This window comes from Labrus bergylta, chromosome 8, assembly GCF_963930695.1.
Source record: "Labrus bergylta chromosome 8, fLabBer1.1, whole genome shotgun sequence".
NCBI classification, from domain to species: domain Eukaryota; kingdom Metazoa; phylum Chordata; class Actinopteri; order Labriformes; family Labridae; genus Labrus; species Labrus bergylta.
In genome coordinates, this window is record NC_089202.1 from 29,478,191 (window position 1) to 29,498,137 (window position 19,947).

Here is a 19,947-nt window from a genome sequence, read left to right on the forward strand (position 1 = left end):
GATGTTTTTAAGTCTCTGTGTGTTTAGTTTATTATAAGAGAGAAAGATGTTTTTAAGTCTCTGTGTGTTTAGTTTATTATAAGAGAGAAAGATGTTTTTAAGTCTCTGTGTGTTTAGTTTATTATAAGAGAGAAAGATGTTTTTAAGTCACTGTGTGTTTAGTTTTTTATACTAGAGAAAGATGTTTTTAAGTCTCTGTGTGTTTAGTTTATTATAAGAGAGAAAGATGTTTATAAGTCTCTGTGTGTTCTCTTCTCAGGACGTTGTAGTCTTTAGCTTTGAGCTTTGTTCAGGTTAAGTTTTGTTTCTGTCCGTTTTATTTCAGACGACTTGTGTTAAGTTGCTACTGCTGTAAACACCTCATTTCCTGATCTGGATGCTTCACAATAAAAGCACTTCAACTTCAGATAGGTCGTGGACTTTTATTTTGAAGAACTTGTCGGATATAGAAAGTGTTTATTATCGAACGAACGCAGCTTTAGTGGAGGTGATTCTCGATGACGCTGTGTCGGGAGTCAGTTGTGTTTACAGCCGCTCATTTTATCACGAGTTACCGCCACAGCCCCCTTCTTTTAGTTATCCTGGACTTAAGACAGCGAGGCATCAGTTTAAACACACCTTTACCTGTGATGAAGATGCTAACCCAAGCTGCGGTCGGTTAAAGAGACGCCGAGTCAAGCCATTTCAGCCTGCAGTGGAGCACTGTGGTCTGAGCCTGCAGGACCAACTGACTCTGCTCATAAAGTCAGCAAGCACAGGACCGGGACTCAATTTATGTTGTTTTCTGTCACAAATCCCTCTGTTAGCCTACGTTACTTTCATTACACACCACCATGTGTGTTCAGGTAAAAAAACGAAAACTCACTTAACGCTGCTCAAAACAACCACATTTAGCCTTTTTTTCTAACCCTCGTCAGCATCGATTACTTCCTGTCCCTGCATCGCGATGCATCGATTAAATGATTCATTTCAACAGCCCTAGTTGTAAGCGATCATTTGTGTGTATTTTCAGGATTTACAGCTGAAAAAGTTCACTGCCTTTAATAAATAAGTAAACATTTCGAAGTTGGTCTACATATTTTCAGATTAGTTTATGCATTTGTGGATCTTTTTACACATTTGTGGATCTGTGTACGCATATTCAAATAGTTTTGCCACAATAATAGCTCCATAGTAATGGCACACTCTTTCTTATCTGTATGAGCTCTATGATCAAATCTAGTTGCTGCTCTGTGTGACAGGATGATGAAACGTCCATGGTTTCTCTGATATGTTTAAAACCTCAGAAACACTTCAGCATGTGCACACTGATATAGAAGCTCTGAGCAGATGGGAGCTGTATGCCCAACACTCTGCAGAAACTATTAGTAACTTTAAAAGTTTAAATAACCTGATGGTTTAAATGTGCTGCACAATGCGATCGCACTCTAGAGTGCGTCTGACTGAGACATTTGTGGTACCACTGGAAAGCTGGGAATTTCTACTTTGTCCCACTTTTAAATTTTTTATTTTAGCGCGGAAGCTAGTTTTTACAGGTGTTGGGGTTGTATCAAGTCAACTTTGGTTATATTCTTATAATTATATCTAATTATTAATAATATAAATAAAATATCATTAAACTATGTTTAATCTCGTTTGGGGCACCACCCTGTAATCAGGGAAATGAACTTCAAATGTATAAAAATTGAAATAAAAAAAGAAAATTTGGAAAAGAATAAGAATTGATGAAAATATTTACAAAAACAGTTGGCTCGTACATAGGCGTTTTTTGTATTCTAGCTATGCCACTACTCCAAAAAGTCCCTGCCACCAGTCAAAACTGCTCCTGGGAACTGTTTTGAGCAGTGACAAAGCTAAAATAATAATAATAATTATCAAAATAATAAATGGAAATATATAAATGACATTTGTTATTCAAATATTTACAAAAAAGGCAGGTTTGTCGATAGGTATTTTTTTTGTATTTTATCTACCAAACACATTTCAAACAACAAAACATGAGAGAGAACAAACACAAGTCAGTCTAACCTTGTCACACATGTTGGTTGATTAATAATAAAAAGCATGACAGCATTTAAAATGTAGGTAAGTTTAAATAGTTTTAAATATAAATTTAAATATAATATTTTCGCCATAGGAGGCTGAAATTCAGCATGGAGTTCAACAGTGTGTGTGTGTGAGTGGTCTGGTTGTGTTGCCTGTGCTGACAATGCTTTGCGCTCTGTCTAGCCCTCATTGTAGGAGGAATGGATCTCCACTGAAGACCCCTCACAGGATCAACATTGATTGTTGGGTCCCTAGGCTGGTCATCTTCCTCTTTGTGGATGTAAAATGTTAAAAGCTGGTTTACAAAGAGAGCACTGAGCAAAGCCATTGCATAGTAAAATAAAAAAATAGCGAAACAACAAAACATTTCCACCAAAGCAACACTTTTTCCATCAGAACATTCTACAGTAACCCCCCCCCCTTCCCAGAACAGAGAGCAATGACTAAATAAACACTTGAATTACCCATTTCTACAAAGAATAAGTAAAACAGAGAGAACGTCTTTGATTTTGGTACAGGCAATGTTACAACTGTAACATTTATTTCAGCAAAGTAATGATAAAATAAGGATAATAATCTCTCTGGAGCTGAGGAGGAGTTATCAGAATCTTCCTCTCCTCCAACTTGATAAAATAGATCGCAGACTTGGTGGATGTTCAATCGTCGTTGCATTTTGATGCTTGGATGTTTTATGTTTCTGTTTTCTGGCTCCAGCATTAGTTAAGTTTTGCAGCTGTTACAGAGAGAAGCCCCGGATCAAATTGACGAGCCGTTTCAAGCAAGGAGGCGGGGACAAGCTCTTTGTTTCCTCGTCTTTCAGATTGGTTGTCAAAAACCACATGATACAAAGTAATGCATGCTATTGGCCTGTCCTCTTGTTTAGGTAAATCAATTCTGTTGAACAGAGCCTGCAGATTCGACACTTTTCCGTTCGTTTTATGACAAAGAAATACCAGGAAACGCAACGACCACACTAAATCTCAACAAAATGTATGCAGACAAAATATATTAAATCTATCATATCTCCAGTTTTACATGACCTAGGAACGTCAAATAAAAACTGGGTGGAAGTTTCGAGTCTGCACTTTCGTGTGATCAGATCACGTGACATAATCACGCTGGCGCGATCATGGATCCCAGAGGGTTAACAGAACAAATGAAACAAACAAGCAAGAGGGGGAGAGAGTGAGTGTCAGGTGTAGATTTGTGGGCTAACTCCTAGCCTGGGCAGCAGTAAACCTGTGGGATGGTGTATGTGGCATGTAGTTGTGTAAATGTACATGTATTTTATGTGTCTCACTACCACTGTCAGGTCATAAAACAGAGACTAGAAAGCATTAACGCTGAGTGACTTTGGTGGGTTTTACAGTGGAGGCTACTTCCCCCTCCCCACTGTGGAGTCAGAACATTGTTCTTTGTAAGGGCTGAAGGCCTCCAACTGTCTAATCACCTCTGTCACACACCTCTGGATCATGTTCTCCATTCCCCCATCCGAACCTGCTTCCTTAGGAAGTTCATGGGAACTCCGGTTAGGCCTACCCCTCTGTCTGGGGCTTCGGCCATCCCGAGAGTTCTGTTCGGGTCTGGTGGTGATCAGTACTTCAGGTTGGGAACTACCCTGTTGCTGGCTCCTTCCTTCACCCCCCTGGTTCTGTTGTCTCTTCTGCCAGTGATGCAGTTTCTTAGATTTATTCATAGCATAAGGCAATTTGTTGCCTTCTAGTGCTAGGTCACTATTGTGTCTCCAAAACCCAGGACGTACGCGTGTTTCCCAAGCCACCTCTGGCATACCAAGCTGAAGTGTTCGGCAATGCATGGTGACATCAGAACGCACACAGCCATGTAGATTGTGCAGGAATAAGGACTTGAAAGCCTGGTCCTCTTCCAAACCTGGAGCATTACGTCCCTGGAAATATGCAGATTTTAGGCGCTGGTAATAATCTTTGGGTGCCTCATGCTTCTGGTGCCAGACACTAAAGGCTCTAAGAGGGGCAGATACAGGGTCGGTGTAGGTGGAGAATTCCTTGCACAAAGCGTTGCAGAGTGCTGAGTAATGGTCTCTGATCTCAGGCAGGAGGGTAGTCATGAAGTCATGGACACTCCTGGAAGTTGTCTTCCAGATCAGCTTGAGTTTTTCTCGTGTGGATGCATCAGGTAGATCACAGAGGCGCAGGTTGATCTCTCGAGGTAATCATCAATGCTGAAATGTGGGTTACCTGGGTCACACCAGTCTACATCCTTCGCCAGGGATTCAATGAGCCTTATGCGCATTCTTTGATCTCTGGTTGGACAGGAGCCATCAGATTCATCTGATGTTTCGGAACTTCTCAGCTGTGGACCATGCGGTGTGGACATGCAGGTAGCAGGAGGGGGGGTTGGTGTTATCTCTGCCTCTGGGGGCTGAGAAGTCACCCCCCTCGCTATGTGGTGATTCAAACCTGCGAAGGTGTGAATTTTCTGCCAACAGGGATTGGATGTGGTTCTGCAGGGCTTCTTTTTCTACTTGCAGCTGGGTTTGCTGCAGGAAGGACTTGCGTTGGGAAAGAAGGAGGAGTTGCCCAAGAACATTCAGGATTATGGACTACTCAACTCACCAAAACACAACAACACAACTAAACACAACTTGATGTCTGCTTTGCTTAAAATGAGAATGTTCACAACAAATACATTTCTTTAGAAGAATTAGTTCAGAATAAAACTCTGGATTGAAGCAACAAACTAGTTCATTAAGAAAGTCGCCCTGGCTGCATCATTTTGTTCAACAACATACAACAAAAACTAAGCCACAGCTTGCTGTCTGTTTTGAATAAACAACAAGCAAGAAAAGTAAATCTTCAAAAGAAAAGACAATTTTTTCTCAAGAAAAATCTCTTTTAGGATTAAAAATTCGGATCACTGTGCATTTACGGGGCAATAAAGCTGGTTTATTGAAGGCCTCACACGGGGCACCATTTGTTGGGGTTGTATCAAGTCAACTTTGGTTATATTTTTTATTAATTATATTTAATTATTAATAATATAAATAACAATATCATTAAACTATGTTTAATCTCGTTTGGGGCACCACCCTGTAATCAGGGAACTATAACCAAAATATCACTCAAATCAGTCTCAAATTAGTTACTTAATTAATAATATTATTAATAATTAATAACTATATTTAATAAATTGAAGGCGTGAAATCCGTACACAAAGCCTTCGCACCCAGCTTATATCACAATGCAAACACACCAGTAATCACAAACGACTGCTCTCTTAAAATTATAACAGAATTTATTTAAACAAAGCAACATCAATCCAAAATAAATGAACTTAACCAAGCAAATAACTATCATAAATTAATCTAAGCAACAAACATTATCAAGCAAGGCTTGTGGAAGAGGTGTAAAAGTGTAGTTGTGTGTGTGTGTGTGTGTGTGTGTGTGTGTGTGTGTGTGTGTGGAGATGGTAAATGGACTTGAGCTTATATAGCGCTTTTCTAGTCTTCCGACTACTCAAAGCGCTTTTACACCACATGTCACACGCACCCATTCATACCCTTTCACACACTGATGGTTGTGATGATCGCTGTGTAGTATCATCCATCAGAAGTAACTAATCCCATTCATATACCGCCACTGAAGCAGCGGGAGCAAGGTTAAGTGTGTTGCCCAAGGACACATCAGACATGTTGCCCAGCTGGGGATTGAACCCTCGACTTTCCAGTTGAGAGGCGGCAACTCTACCCACGTGGTCGCTCACGATGGCGCACACCTAACAAAGACCTGGGTGCGTGTGTCTGTGGATGGAAAAGAGAGAGAAGAGGGAAGAGGGGTGAGATTGCTTCATCCTACCTGGTCGCCCTTCTGATGGCGCACACCTAACAAAGACCTAATGTGGCCTTAATTTCTAAAAGAGACCGAGTTCGGCCCTACACGATCTGTGTCTCTGAGGCGTCTGGATGGCCGCGAGTGTATAGATCTCTCTGTGTGTGTGGGTGTGTAGCCTATGTGCGTAATGGCGCGGTGGTGGAGTTAGTCTCCAGATGTGTATCTACACGGGAATATGTGTGTGTGTGTCTGTGTGTATTATTAAGAAAAAAGAAGAAGAAAGGAAAAGAAAAAGAGAGAGAAACGCGCGCCTGAAGAGGCCGGATCACAGTCTGAATCCCGCGCCACAACTCGGAGTAATTCCCTTCATTCACAAAAATAAAGCAATGGCCGAATTCAAGTTAATACGGTTTACACTGGCCTTTCTGATCAGAAGAGTAATACCCGGTTAGTTTTGAACAGGTAAAACTCAGGACGCGGCGGTCCAACAAAGAGAAAAATGACAGTTTCTGCCTCAATCAAACAATTGTTAAAAACACTCTCTAAAGCTAATTCTGCCCAGACCTAATTAAGCCTCACTTGGGAATCGCTTTGCCCGCGATTAGTGAAGGAAAAAGGAGTCCGGCGATAAAACAGATCTTCTGTCCGTCCAGGTGCAGAGGCGTCTGATGGCGGCGAGGGTCCCTTACAGCGAGAGCAGCTTCGATGGTTCTCCGTCGAGTGGAAAGATGTCCGTTGATGTCCTTTCATTGCAGGACGGAATAAGACCGTTATCTTTCTGATAATCTGTTATAGTCTGACGCTCTCCGAGAAACTGAGATGCGTTCACTGGACAATCCGAGCTCGGATTTTAGAACACTGCCGGCCGCAGATTACCTGTGTGCCAAAACTTAAAACAAAGGAAGATGGTTGCAGAAAACAGGAGGTGAGCTTGTGTCTCCGAAAACTTGAAGTCAGCGCGTGGAAAGAGAGAGCAATGGAAGTCTTGGAGCATTGTAGTCTGGCCTGCTTCATGGGGGGTCTACCTCAGGTCCCCTCCAATGAGGAGAGAGAGGTTCCGGTCCCCCCTTACTTCACACGTAGGTGTGAATTACTGCAGGGGATTCTGGGATTAAGAGTCCTTTTATGCCTCTTTGTGATCTCAGTGAATAACTCAAATGAGGCTTCTCACAGAGGTGCAGGCCCAAGTCCATTGTTTGACTGTCCTAAGCCTGTGTGGCCCAACACAGGTTAAGACGTAGCGGCATGCGGGCGTATGTTCAACACGTCATTGGTCACGACAATGCTAGCGTCGCCTGTCACGTTTGTCCGGAACTAAAACAGTACCATATTATTAATCTTTTTATCATTTTGGCTAAATTTCATATCCATAAAAGTAAATTTGCGAACAGAAAACCCATTTTCAAACATTATTTTAATGAGCTGCGGCAGTACATAAAAACCATCCAGCACTCTGAGAACCCCAAGGCCCTGAAGACTCTTGAATATTGTATTTATTTTAATTGTGTGAACTGATGACCCTTCCATTTCTACCCTCCCCTATGTTTTTACTTGTCTTAGTCTTTGTCAACCCCTGGCATGTTCGTTTGTTCGTTAATCTAACTGTAACATTGTCTGTGTTTACAATAAAGTTGTTTAAAAAAAAAGACTGTCACGTTTGTCTGCTCAGTTAGCTGATCTATGGCACTTTCCACGCCCCATACACACACACACACTTGCGCACACACAGCTGAGCACACTCTCACCAGTGGAGGTCTGGGTGTGTGTGGTTCTCTGTCGGACTCACAGGCAATAATAAAAAGTCCTTAAGAAGCATCAGAAAATAAAGTAGTCTGCTTAGTTGACTTCAGACTTTTCTGGGCATGTCTCTCTCGCTCTGCTGTTACTCAGGGAATGCGCTGTGACCGTGCTGCATTCAGGGGTGCTCAGACAATGAGAGATGCATTCAGGTGCGCTCAGAAACGGGAGCTGCAGGAACAAAAACTAAGCTGGACAGACCGTTACAAGTTGAAATAATAGTTGTTACATTGACTGCTGTCGTTAAAAGAAACACATGAACACCATTATTCCTTTAAGTATCTGTGGCACTGTCCGACTCCCCTCCAGAGCTCTAAACCGAGGGGAAACACTGCTTTCCATGGCCTAAATACTCTTACATGATTAAAAATCATTCTTAATCTCCGGTGAGGCTGCAGACGTTTGAAGTTCACCTTTAGTGATATAAAACCTTCCAGGTGTTCTTCTATCTTCAGGCTGACTCACAAATTGTCTTCAAAACTTCAAGCTGCAGGAAGAGAAATGAGACTGTTCTCTGTGTTCCTGCTCTGAAGAAGCTCCGCCCCCTGAACTGTCTCACCTGAGACAAACCAGGAAACAGGTTATTCTGCCTCACCCTGAAGAGACACACACATGCTGACAGACGGACCGACCTGCAGACACAAACCAGCACGACTTCCACTGAGAGAGGACAGGAGAAGGAGGAGGGAATACTGGGAGTACTTGTTATACTGGGATACTGGGAATACTAACACTTCAACCTGCTGCTGAATCCATAAACTGAACAAGAGTTTCAAAGTGAAAGTAACTCTCAGGGACGGGGAGTGGCTTCCTGTCATTTTCTGCTGCGTGTTTTGATTCTGAGATAAAATGGCGTCTAAGTTTGAGGAAGATCTGAGCTGTCCGATCTGCCTCAACATCTTTAAAGATCCAGTGATGCTGTCCTGCAGCCACAGCTTCTGTAGAGAGTGTGTGAAGGACTGCTGGAAGGAGAAGGAGAACCAGGACTGTCCACTCTGTAACAGGAGACATTCAAAAAGATTACCTCCTAACTTTGCTTTAAAGAACCTGAGTGAGAGTTTTGTGCAGGAGAGAGATCAGAGAGCTTCAGAGGATCTCTGCAGTCTGCACTCTGAGAAACTCAAACTCTTCTGTCTGGACCATCAGGAGCCGGTGTGTGTCGTCTGCAAAGATTCAAAAAAACACACCAACCACAGATTTAGACCCATCGATGAAGCTGCTCAAGAACACAAGAAGAAACTTCAGGAAACTCTGGAGCCGGTAAAGAAGAAGTTAAATGTTTTTAAAGAAGTTAAAGTGAAGTTTGATCAAACAGCAGAACACATTCAGGTCCAGGCCCGACACACAGAGAGGCAGATTAAGGAGCAGTTTAAGAAGCTTCACCAGTTTCTAGAAGAGGAAGAGGAGGCCAGGCTGTGTGCACTGAGGGAGGAAGAGGAGCAGAAGAGTCAGAGGATGAAGGAGGAGATGGAGGCTCTGAGCAGAGAGTTAGCAGCTCTTTCACACACAGTCAGAGACACAGAGGACGAGCTGAGAGCTGAAGACGTCTCATTCCTGAAAAACTACAAGGCTGCAGTGGAAAGAGTCCAGCAGCGCCCCCTGCTGGAGGATCCACAGCTGCCCTCAGGAGCTCTGATAGACCAGGCCAAACACCTGGGCAACCTGAGATTCAACATCTGGAACAAAATGAAGGACATGGTCTCCTACAGTCCGGTCATTCTGGACCCAAACACTGCTCATCCATTCCTCATCCTGTCTGAAGATCTGACCTGTGTGACACGAGGAGGAGAGAGACAGCAGCTTCCTGATAATCCAGAGAGGTTTGATACTTACAGGTCTGTCCTGGGCTCTGAGGGCTTTAACTCAGGGACTCACAGCTGGGACGTCCACGTTGGAGACAGTACATACTGGGGACTGGGCGTGTTAGCAGAGTCTGTAAAGAGGAAGGGAGTCATACGGTCTGGATGTTGGTCAATATGGTTCAGAGGTGGTGAATACAAAGCAGACTCCTCATTACATCCAGTCACTGAACTCTCAGTGAAGAAGAATCCTCAGAGGATCAGAGTGAATCTGGACTGTAACAGAGGAGAGCTGTCGTTCTCTGATCCGGATACTAACACACACATACACACACACACACACACTTTCACTGAGAGGATGTTTCCATACATTAACACTTTGGATAAATTCCAGAAACTGAAGATTTTACCAGAGAAGATCTAATACATGATGAAGATGATGATGATGATGAAGGTGATGATGAAGGTGATGATGATGTTGATGATGATGTTGATGTTGATGATGAAGATGATGGTGAAGATGATGATGATGTTAATGATGATGATGAAGATGATGTTGATGATGATGATGATGAAGATGTTGAAGATGATGATGATGATGAAGATGATTGTGAAGATGATGTTGATGATGATAATGATGATGATGATGTTGAAGATGATGATGATGATGATGATGATGATGTTGATGAAGATGATGATGATGATGAAGGTGATGATGAAGGTGATGATGATGTTGATGATGAAGATGATGGTGATGATGATGATGAAGATGATGTTGATGATGATGATGAAGATGATGATGAAGGTGATGATGAAGATGATGTTGATGATGATGATGAAGATGTTGAAGATGATGATGTTGATGATGATGATGATGAAGATGATGGTGAAGATGATGTTGATGATGATGATGATTATGATGATGTTGAAGATGATGATGATGATGATGATGATGTTGATGAAGATGATGATGATGAAGGTTTTGATGATGATGATGATGTTGAAGATGATGATGAAGATGATGATGATGATGATGATGATGAAGGTTTTGATGATGATGATGATGTTGAAGATGATGATGATGTTGATGAAGATGAAGATGATGAAGGTGTTCAGAATCTTCGTCTCTGATTCTTTTAGGATTGTTTTGATTGCGTTGTCATGGTGATTTTGTTCATTATAACTTTGAGTATAATTCGACAGCAGGTAAAATCTCGATCCTGATTGGTCGGTTTGTTGGAGTCTCTTTAAATATAATCTGCTCAGCGTGTTAACTGGTTAACTGTCGTCTCTTTTTCACTTGAACTCTGAGGAGTCCCTGAAGGCATCATCGTCTGTATCTCTGTGTGCTGGAGTTATTACCCTGCAGGGAGAGATTATAATCTGCACACGGTGATCTGAAATCACTCCACAGTAGAATAATAACTTCAGCTCACCACGTTTCACTCTTCTTACTAAATCGTAGTTCCATCTTTAATCTTGTTTTCATGGACAACACCCCCCACCCTCTACACAGCACCTTCAGCAGGCAGAGGAGTGTGTTCAGTGTTCCACAGACAGACTCAACAACTCTTTTGTCCCCCTGGCCATACGTCTGTACAACACCTCACGGTTATGGCAGGGGGAACGCACACACTCGGACTAAATCTTCCTTTTTTCCATTTCCCATCTGCACAGCTGTCCCAAGAGTCAGCCTCTAGTTGGACAATTTAATGCTAACACACTCATTTAAATCACACCTTTAATGTTTGCACTGACTGTTATTCAATGTCTGTTTTTTCATCATGTTTTAAACATTGCTGTACATATATAAACAACACAACTTCAGAAGGTCAACACTTTTTTTTATTTTTTATATTCAGGTGTAATTACAGATTTTTTTCCTCAATTGTTTATAGGTTTTTGTTTAAATGTCACATATATTTTCATCCCTGTACGGGTTATGTACACTTCTTGTATACTTCTATTTTTTAATTGCACAGTTTAAGTTTGATTCATCTCGGGGTATTCTTTAAATCTTTTTTGTGGTTTTGTGGTTTAATTTGTAACAAATGTCAGCTGTTCTGTGTTGGAGTCATCCTGCAGCTTCATTCTGTAAAGGTACGGCTCCGTGGGTTTGTTATCAAGTTTGAAATGTCAAATATAAGACCTGAAGACTGTCCATATTTCTTGATGAAACCTCCTCTGAAGTCTGAACGCTTTACGTTCTTTAGAACAACAAAGAGTTCAAATATGTGGTTAGTGTGAATCCTGTTCCACCTGTAATCATCAATAAAGTTTCTACACTTGATCTGAATCCCTCTTTCTGTCTGCTGTTGTGTTTTATTGAACCAATCACGCCTCCCCGTCTCGCTCTCTACCCGTTTATACCCGAGTTTATACTGAGAGTTTGTCGTTGTCTGTTGTGAGTAGAGCTGTGCATCTTCACTGGTCTTACGATTCGATTCCATATCACGATGCATCATGATTCATCCTCAATTTTCTATACTGCACATGGCTACTTTTTCATAAACGTTCATAAAAGTTCACTGCTGAGCTTTGTATTCCTTTAGTGGGGTAAATGTTGGAAAAATGGCATCAATTGAAGAGTTTATTCAGTTTCCAAGTGAGGAGTTGCGAAACCACCAGTAGCTGATCTTTATTGTGTTGATCTTTCAAAAAAATTAAGTAAAGATGAACTGCTGGCAACGTTAAAGGTCCACTTAATAGATAAAAAAGTTTTGTCTTTCGAGGAGAGGAGTACAAGTGCGCAGATAGATATGACGGGTGTGTCTAATGTTTTTCCCAATGTGAGTGTGTCAGGTAAAGTGTCTCATACAACTCCAGTGTTAACTGGTATTGGGGGTGGACTGACTTTTGATCAACAGAAACAGCTTCTTTTGCAGGAACAACAACATGCTCTGGAGATGGAAAGGTTAAGACAAGAGGCCATTCTTGTGCAGTCCAAACACCAGTTTGAGTTGGAGAGATATAAACTTGAACTTATAAGTGAGGGAAAGCTTCCAGCTGAGTCAGCAAATGTTTCTCTTCCACAGTCATTTGATGTCTCTGTTAATTTGAGGTTAGTGCCGAGGTTTAATGAAAGGGACCCTGACATTTTCTTCGTGTTATTTGAGCGGTTAGCTGAGGCAAGAAATTGGTCAGATGCTGAACGTACCCTGCTTTTCAATGTGTTCTTACTGGCAAGGCCCAGGAGGCTTTCTCAGCTTTGAGTGTTAGCGATAGTGTTAGCTATCAGCTGGCTAAAGCTGCTGTGCTAAGAACGTACGAGCTAGTACCTGAAGCATATCGACAGAGATTCAGATTCATACGGAAAGAAAAACAGTCCTACACTGAATTTGCTCGCAACCTAGCAGCCCCTTTTAACCGTTGGTGTACTGCGTCTCAGGTAGTGTCATTGGAGGATTTGCAGGAGTTGATTTTACTTGAGCAGTTTAAAAACACTTTACCTGACCACATTGCTACTTACTTAAATGAACAGAAGGTAAGCAAGGTTTCAGAAGCGGCCAAATTGGCAGATGAGTTTACATTGACCCACAAGGTGTCTTTCGTTGAGAGCAGGGGTCGTGCAGACTCTAGCCCGGGGGAAAGACAGGCTGGGGCAACCTCCAGTAAGGGTTGGTCAGAAGGGTCAGAAGGGTCAGATAAGTTTTCAGGGAAAACTGACCATAGCTCACAGGGAAAGTTTGACCCTAGTCGTGTCTGTAACTACTGCCAAGGTAAAGGTCACTGGAGGAATGTGTTGGGCCATGCAGGCTTAGGACAGTCAAACAATGGACTTGGGCCTGCACCTCTGTAAAAGCCTCATTTGAGTTATTCACTGAGATCACAAAGAGGCCTAAAAGGACTCCCAGAATCCCCTGCGATACTTCACACCTACGCGTGAAGTAAGGGGGGGACCGGAACCTCTCTCTCCTCATGGAGGGGACCTGAGGTAGACCCCCCATGGAGCAGGCCAGGCTACAAAAACTCCAAGACTTCCATTGTTCTTGTTTTTCCATGCGCTGACTTCTAGTGCTCGGAGACCCAAGCTCACCTCCTGTTTCTGCCACCATCTTCCTTTGTTTTAAGTTTTTTTGGCGCGCAGGTAATCCGCGGCCGGCAGTGTTCTAAATTCCGAGCTCGGAATGTCCAGTGAACGCATCTCAGTTTCTCGGAGAGCGTCAGAGTATAACAGATTATCAGAAAGATAACGGTTTTATTCCGTCCTGCAACGAAAGGACATCAACGGACATCTTTCCACTCGACGGAGAACCAACAAAGCCGCTCTTGCCGTAAGGGACCCTCGCCGCCATCAAACGCCTCTGCACCAGGACGGACAGAAGATCTGCTCCATCGCCGGACTCTTTTCCTTTCACCAATTCACCAGCGATTCACAAGTGAAGCTTAATTAGGTCTGGGCAGAATTAGCTTTAGAGAGTGTTTTAACAATTGTTGATCGAAGCAGAAACTGTAATTTTTCTCTTTGTTGGACCGCTGCGTTCTGAGTTTTACCTGTTTAAAACTCTTGTTGTTGTTTCGGACCGCTGCGTCCTATATGTGTTTAGCGTAACAGCGTTATAACCGGGTATTACTCTTCTGATCAGAAAGGCCAGTGTAAGCCGTATTAACTTGAATTCGGCTATTGGTTTGTTTCTGTGAATGAAGGGAATTACTCCAAGTTGTGGCGCGGGAGTCGGACTGTGATCCGGCCTCTTCAGGCACGCATTTCTCTTTTATTCTCTTTTATCCTCTTTTATTTCCCCCTCTACAAACATACACACACACATATTCCCGTGTAAACGTACATCTGGAGACCAACTCCACCACCGCGCCATTATGCACAGAGATCTATACACTCGCGGCTATCCAGTCGCCTCAGAGACACAGATCGTGTAGGGCCGAACTCGGTCTCTTTTAGACATTAAGGCCACATTAGGTCTTTGTTAGCTGTGCGCCATCGGAAGGGCGACCACGTGGGACAAAGTAATCTCCCCCCCCTTTTCTCTCCCTTTCATCCACACAGGCACGCACGCACGCACGCACGCACCCAGGTCTTTGTTAGGTTTGCGCCATCGTGAACGACCACGTAGGTACGAAGCCATCTCCCCCCTTTCTTCCCCCCCCCCCCCCCCCTCTCTCTGACACACACACACACACACACACACACACACACATTCACACCCCTTCCACAAGCCTTTGCTTGATAATGTTTGTTGCTTAGATTAGTTTATAATAGTTATTTGTTCAATTAAGTTCATTGATTTTGGATTGATTTTGCTTTGTTTAAATAAATTCTGTTATAATTTAAGAGAGCAGTTGTTTGTGATTACTGGTGAATTTGCATTGTGATATAAGCTGGGTGCGAAGGCTTTGTGTACGGATTTCACGCCTTCAATTTATTAAATATAGTTATTCATTATTAATAGTATTAGTAATTAAATAACTCATTTGAGACTCATTTGAGTGATATTTTGGTTATATTTACCTGATTACAGGTTGGTGCCCCAAAACGAGATTAAACATAGTTTAATGATATTTTATTTATATTATTATTAATGAAGTATAATTATTAAAGAATATAACCAAAGTTGACTTGATACAACCCCAACAAATGAGTGTCCAGTGTTAAGGAAAAAGCTAAAGCTTGGGGGGTTATCAGCAAAGCCACCTGGGGCTGCTGTGTCTTTAAGTTATGTAGAGAAGGCTTGTGCTATAGCTGCAGTACAGGCACTCACAAAGCCTTCGACAGGGTCTGTGATCACGGTTGCTGATATGGAACACGGTCAGACAGAAACTATTGACCCGGGTTATGAAGCGTTTGTCTCTGAGGGATATGTTTCAGTAGTTGGAAGTGAGAACAGAGTTAAAGTTAAAATGTTAAGAGATTCAGGAGCACTGGATTCATTTATCATGGATTCAGTGTTACCGTTCTCTTCTATGACAGACACTGGTTCCTGTGTAGATGTCAGAGGAATGGGTTTAACTGTTTTTTCTGCTCCTCAACATAGACTAACACTGTCATCTGACCTGTTGAAAGGGGACATGGTAATGGGAGTGCGTCCATCTTTACCCATGTCTGGTGTCCAGGTAATCCTGGGAAATGACCTGGCAGGAAATTGGGTATGGCCTAATGTTCCTGCACAGGTGAAACCTCCAGACACTCGGATGGAAGCTTCTGAAAAAACATCTACTTTAGGGATTCCTACGGGAGCAGTGACACGTGCTATGAGCCGTGATGGTGGTGGGTCAGACTTTGTAGTTCTAGTTAAGAAGAAAGAATTGTTTTTTCCCCTGCCTGCTTTTCCTTTGCCTGTGTCTTGCAGGAACAAAGAAATGATCCAACACTGTAGGATCTATTCGGGCAGGTTCTTCCAGATGATGAGGTGGTGAGTACAGTACATGGTTATTGTCTTAGAGATGGCATCTTGGTAAGGAAGTGGGTTCCTCAAGGAGACCGTTTTGGGGGGGAGGAAGTGTTGCAGATTGTTTTGCCCACTAAATTACACTCGGCTGTTCTCCAGACTGCTCACGGTGGCATTGCGGGCCATTTAGGGGTAAAGAAAACCTACGATAGGGTGCTGCGTCGCTTTTACTGGCCTCGATTAAAAAGGCACATTTCTGCCTTTATTAAAACCTGCCACACCTGTCAGTTGACAGGTAAGCCAAATCAGGTAATAAAGTCAGTACCCCTTTATCTGATTCCGGTGGCTGACCAACCATTTGAATGTTTGATAGTCGACTGTGTTGGTCCTCTGCCACGCTCCAAGGCTGGTAACACGTTCTTGCTAACTGTAATGTGTCAGGCCACCCGCTACCCTGCCGCCTACCCTCTGAGAAATATAACTACTATGTCCATCTTAAAACCTTTAACCCAGTTCATGTCTGTTTTTGGTCTCCCTAAAATAGTACAATCTGATCAGGGTTCCAATTTCTGCTCAAAACTGTTTAGTGAAGTGCTTAAACAGCTGAACATAAAACACAAACAGTCAAGTGCGTATCATGCGGAGAGTCAGGGAGCCTTGGAACGATTTCACCAAACGCTGAAGTCTCTTCTCCGCTCTTACTGTACAGAGTTAGATTGTGACTGAGAGGAGGGCTTACCCTGGCTGATGTTGGCTGCCAGAGAGGTGTCACAGGAGAGCCTGGGGTTTAGTGCAAATGACCTGGTCTTTGGTCACACTGTTCGCAGTCCTCTAGCCTCCCTGCAAAGGGACTGGCAAACCCAGGGGCCCCTGAAAAACCTAATAGATTATGTAAATGGGTTCAGACAAAGGCTGTACAGAGCTAACCAATTAGCCAAAGAAAATCTGCAGGCAGCTCAGTCCAAAATGAAAACTCTGTATGACCGGCGTGCTGAACACCGTGAGTTTAGTGCAGGTGATCAGGTTCTGGCCCTTTTGCCATTAGTTGGAGCTCCTTTTCAGGCTAAATTCTCTGGACCTTACACTGTGACACGTAAACTGTCAGACTTGAATTATCTAAAAAGTCAGTCCAACTGTGTCACATTAACCTGTTAAAACCATACTTTGCTCGTTCTTCTGGGTCCGATCCTGGAGAATCTGTTGCCTCTGCAGCCGCTCCAGTAAAACAGCCGCCCAAAGCTGTTGGTCCGACAACAGAGGTAGATGAGGAGTTTGGAACTCCAGACGATGGGGTTTTACAAGGACGTCTAAAAAAAACTCTGAATCACTTGCCAACATTGATGCCATGTTAAAACATTTACCTGAGGGAAATAGGAAGGAGCTAGTGGAGCTAATTAGGGAATTTCCTTGTTTGTTTTCCGATACTCCAACTCGCACTCATCTTATTGAGCATGACATTGATGTCGGAGATGCCCAGCCGGTAAAACAACGCTTTTATTGAATGTCTCCAGACAAGCGGGAGCACTTGGAGACAGAGGTGAAATACATGCTGGAGAATGACATTGCTGAGCCATGCTCTTCTAGTTGGTCCTCCCCGTGTTTGCTTGTAAAGAAGCCTGATGGTACATTTAGACCTTGTACGGACCTCCGATAAGTAAATAAGCTGACTAAACCTGACTCCTTCCCTCTCCCAAGGATGGAGGACTGTGTAGATCTGGTCAGGTCTGCTAAATATGTCAATTTGATTTACTTAAGGGGTATTGGCAGGTTCCGTTAACACCTAGGGCACAAGAGATCGCTTCATTCATTACACCGAGTGGGCTTTACTCCTATACAGTTATGCAGTTTGGGCTACGTAATGCCCCAGCCACTTTTCAGCGCCTTATGAATCAGGTAGTATCAGGTCTGGAGGGGTGTGCTGTATATTTGGACGATGTGGTCATTTTTAGTGACTCTTAGGAAGATCACCTTAAGCGTATCCGGGCCCTTTTTTAATCGTCTGGACTGGGCTCATTTGACTGTCAACCTAGCCAAGTGTGAAGTTGCAAAAGCTACAGTAACCTACTTGGGCAAAATAGTTGGCCAAGGTCAAGTGAGGCCTGTGAGAGCTAAGGTGCTGGCTGTGGATCAGTTTCCTGTTCCAGCCACTAGGAAGGATCTCTCTCGCTTCTTGGGTATGGTAGGCTATTATCGTGGGCGCTGTCCGACTCCCCTCCTGAGCTCTAAACCGAGGGGAAACACTGCTTTCCATGGCCTAAATACTCTTACATGATTAAAAACCATTCTTAATCTCCGGTGAGGCTGCAGACGTTTGAAGTTCACCTTTAGTGATATAAAACCTTCCAGGTGTTCTTCTATCTTCAGGCTGACTCACAAATTGTCTTCAAAACTTCAAGCTGCAGGAAGAGAAATGAGACTGTTCTCTTTTGAGCCCTAAGAGGAAGTTCGAATGGACTGAGACCTGCCAAAAAGCATTTGAAACGGTGAAGTCGTGTTTGTGTTCTGCCCCTGTCCTTGCTGCCCCACAGATGGAGAAGCCTTTCAGTCTCTTTGTGGATGCCAGTAAGGTGGGAGCTGGTGCTGTTCTGATGCAGAGAAATCGGGATCAGGTTGACTGTCCGGTGAGTTATTTCTCGAGGAAGTTCAACTCACACCAGTTAAATTATTCCATTATTGAGAAGGAAGCTCTAGCGCTCATCTGGGCATTGACACACTTTGAGGTATATGTAGGGGGTGGAGTTAGTCCCTTAGTGGTGTACAGCAATCATAATCCACTGACCTTTCTACACTCACTCCAAAATCCAAACCAAAGACTTGGTGTCTTTTCCTACAACCTTTTAATTTAGACATACGACATGTAAAGGGCACTGAGAATGTCGTGGCGGATGCCTTGTCTCGGGCGATGGCAGGTTAAGTTAATTTGTGTGTTTCAATGTACTTGCATCTTATCTTTGTCTGCTCTGGTTAGTCTCTCTTAAAGTGCTTCCTAGGTACCAAGGTTGCTGGGAGGTTGGTCTAGCAGTCAGGATCGGGGGTTCTTGCAGGTTGTATGAAGTCACAAGTTAAAATGAACAGTCGATCGGCTCACTTGTAAATTCAGGGTATAAGTTGAGGTTTCAATTGATGTGTGTAGTTTACATGTTTGGGAATACAGTGAGGACTCCCATCTTAAGGGTGGGGGTGTGACAACCCCTCCCTTTCTGCTCCCACTCTGTCTGTCTTTCTGTTTGTGTGTTTCCTGTCTCACAGCCTTGTGTTCTAACCAGGTGATTGGAGTTGGGATGTGAGTGGAGCTGGGAGGGTCGTCAGCTGGTGCCTGCTCAGCTGAGTTTGCCTACAGAAGGTTATTTAGGCCTGCCCAAGAGATGTGCTCACTCTCTCAGCTGGGGCATGCTGCAAGCATCTGCACATTTTTGTCTGTGGATTTTTGTCAAACTGGATGACCTTCATATATGTATGTATATATGTGACCCTTTTGTTGATTAAATTATTATTTGAACGAGTAATTCTGTGTGGCCTCCCTCCTTTGTTACCTGCCATGAGCCAGGTGGTAACACTAGAGAAAGATGTTTTTAAGTCACTGTGTGTTTAGTTTATTATACTAGAGAAAGATGTTTTTAAGTCTCTGTGTGTTCTCTTCTCAGGACATTGTAGTCTTTAGCTGTCAGGTTAAGTTTTGTTTCTGTCCTTTTTATTTCAGGCGGCTTGTGTTAAGTTGCTACTGCTGTAAACACCTCATTTCCTGATCTGGATGCTTCGCATTAAAAGCACTTCAACTTCAGATAGGCCGGGGACTTTTATTGTGAAGATTTTGTCAGAGTGTTTATCATCGAACGAACGCAGCTTTAGTGGAGGTGATTCTCGATGACGCTGTGTCGGGAGTCAACTGTGTTTACAGCTGCTCACTTTATCACGAGTCACCGCCACAGCCCCCTTCTTTTAGTTATCCTGGACTTAAGACAGCGAGGCATCAGTTTAAACACACCTTTAGCTGTGATGAAGATGCTAACCTGAGCTGCGGTTGGTTAAAGAGACACAGAGTCAAGTCGTTTCAGCCTGCAGTGGAGCACTGTGGTCTGAGCCTGCAGGACCAACTGACTCTGCTCATAAAGTCAGCAAGACCAGGACCGGGACTCAATTTATGTTGTTTTC

At 43.2% G+C, this 19,947-nt stretch overlaps 1 protein-coding gene across 1 annotated transcript; it reads left to right on the forward strand.

The window, feature by feature from the left end:
* Window positions 1–8,411: 8,411 nt before the first annotated feature.
* On the forward strand, window positions 8,412–9,894 carry LOC109997122 (nuclear factor 7, brain-like). Its single transcript, XM_020651506.3, has one exon. The coding sequence runs from the start codon at window positions 8,502–8,504 to the stop codon at window positions 9,873–9,875; it is 1,374 nt and encodes a 457-aa protein (XP_020507162.2). The 5' UTR covers window positions 8,412–8,501; the 3' UTR covers window positions 9,876–9,894.
* The last annotated feature ends 10,053 nt before the right edge of the window (window positions 9,895–19,947 follow it).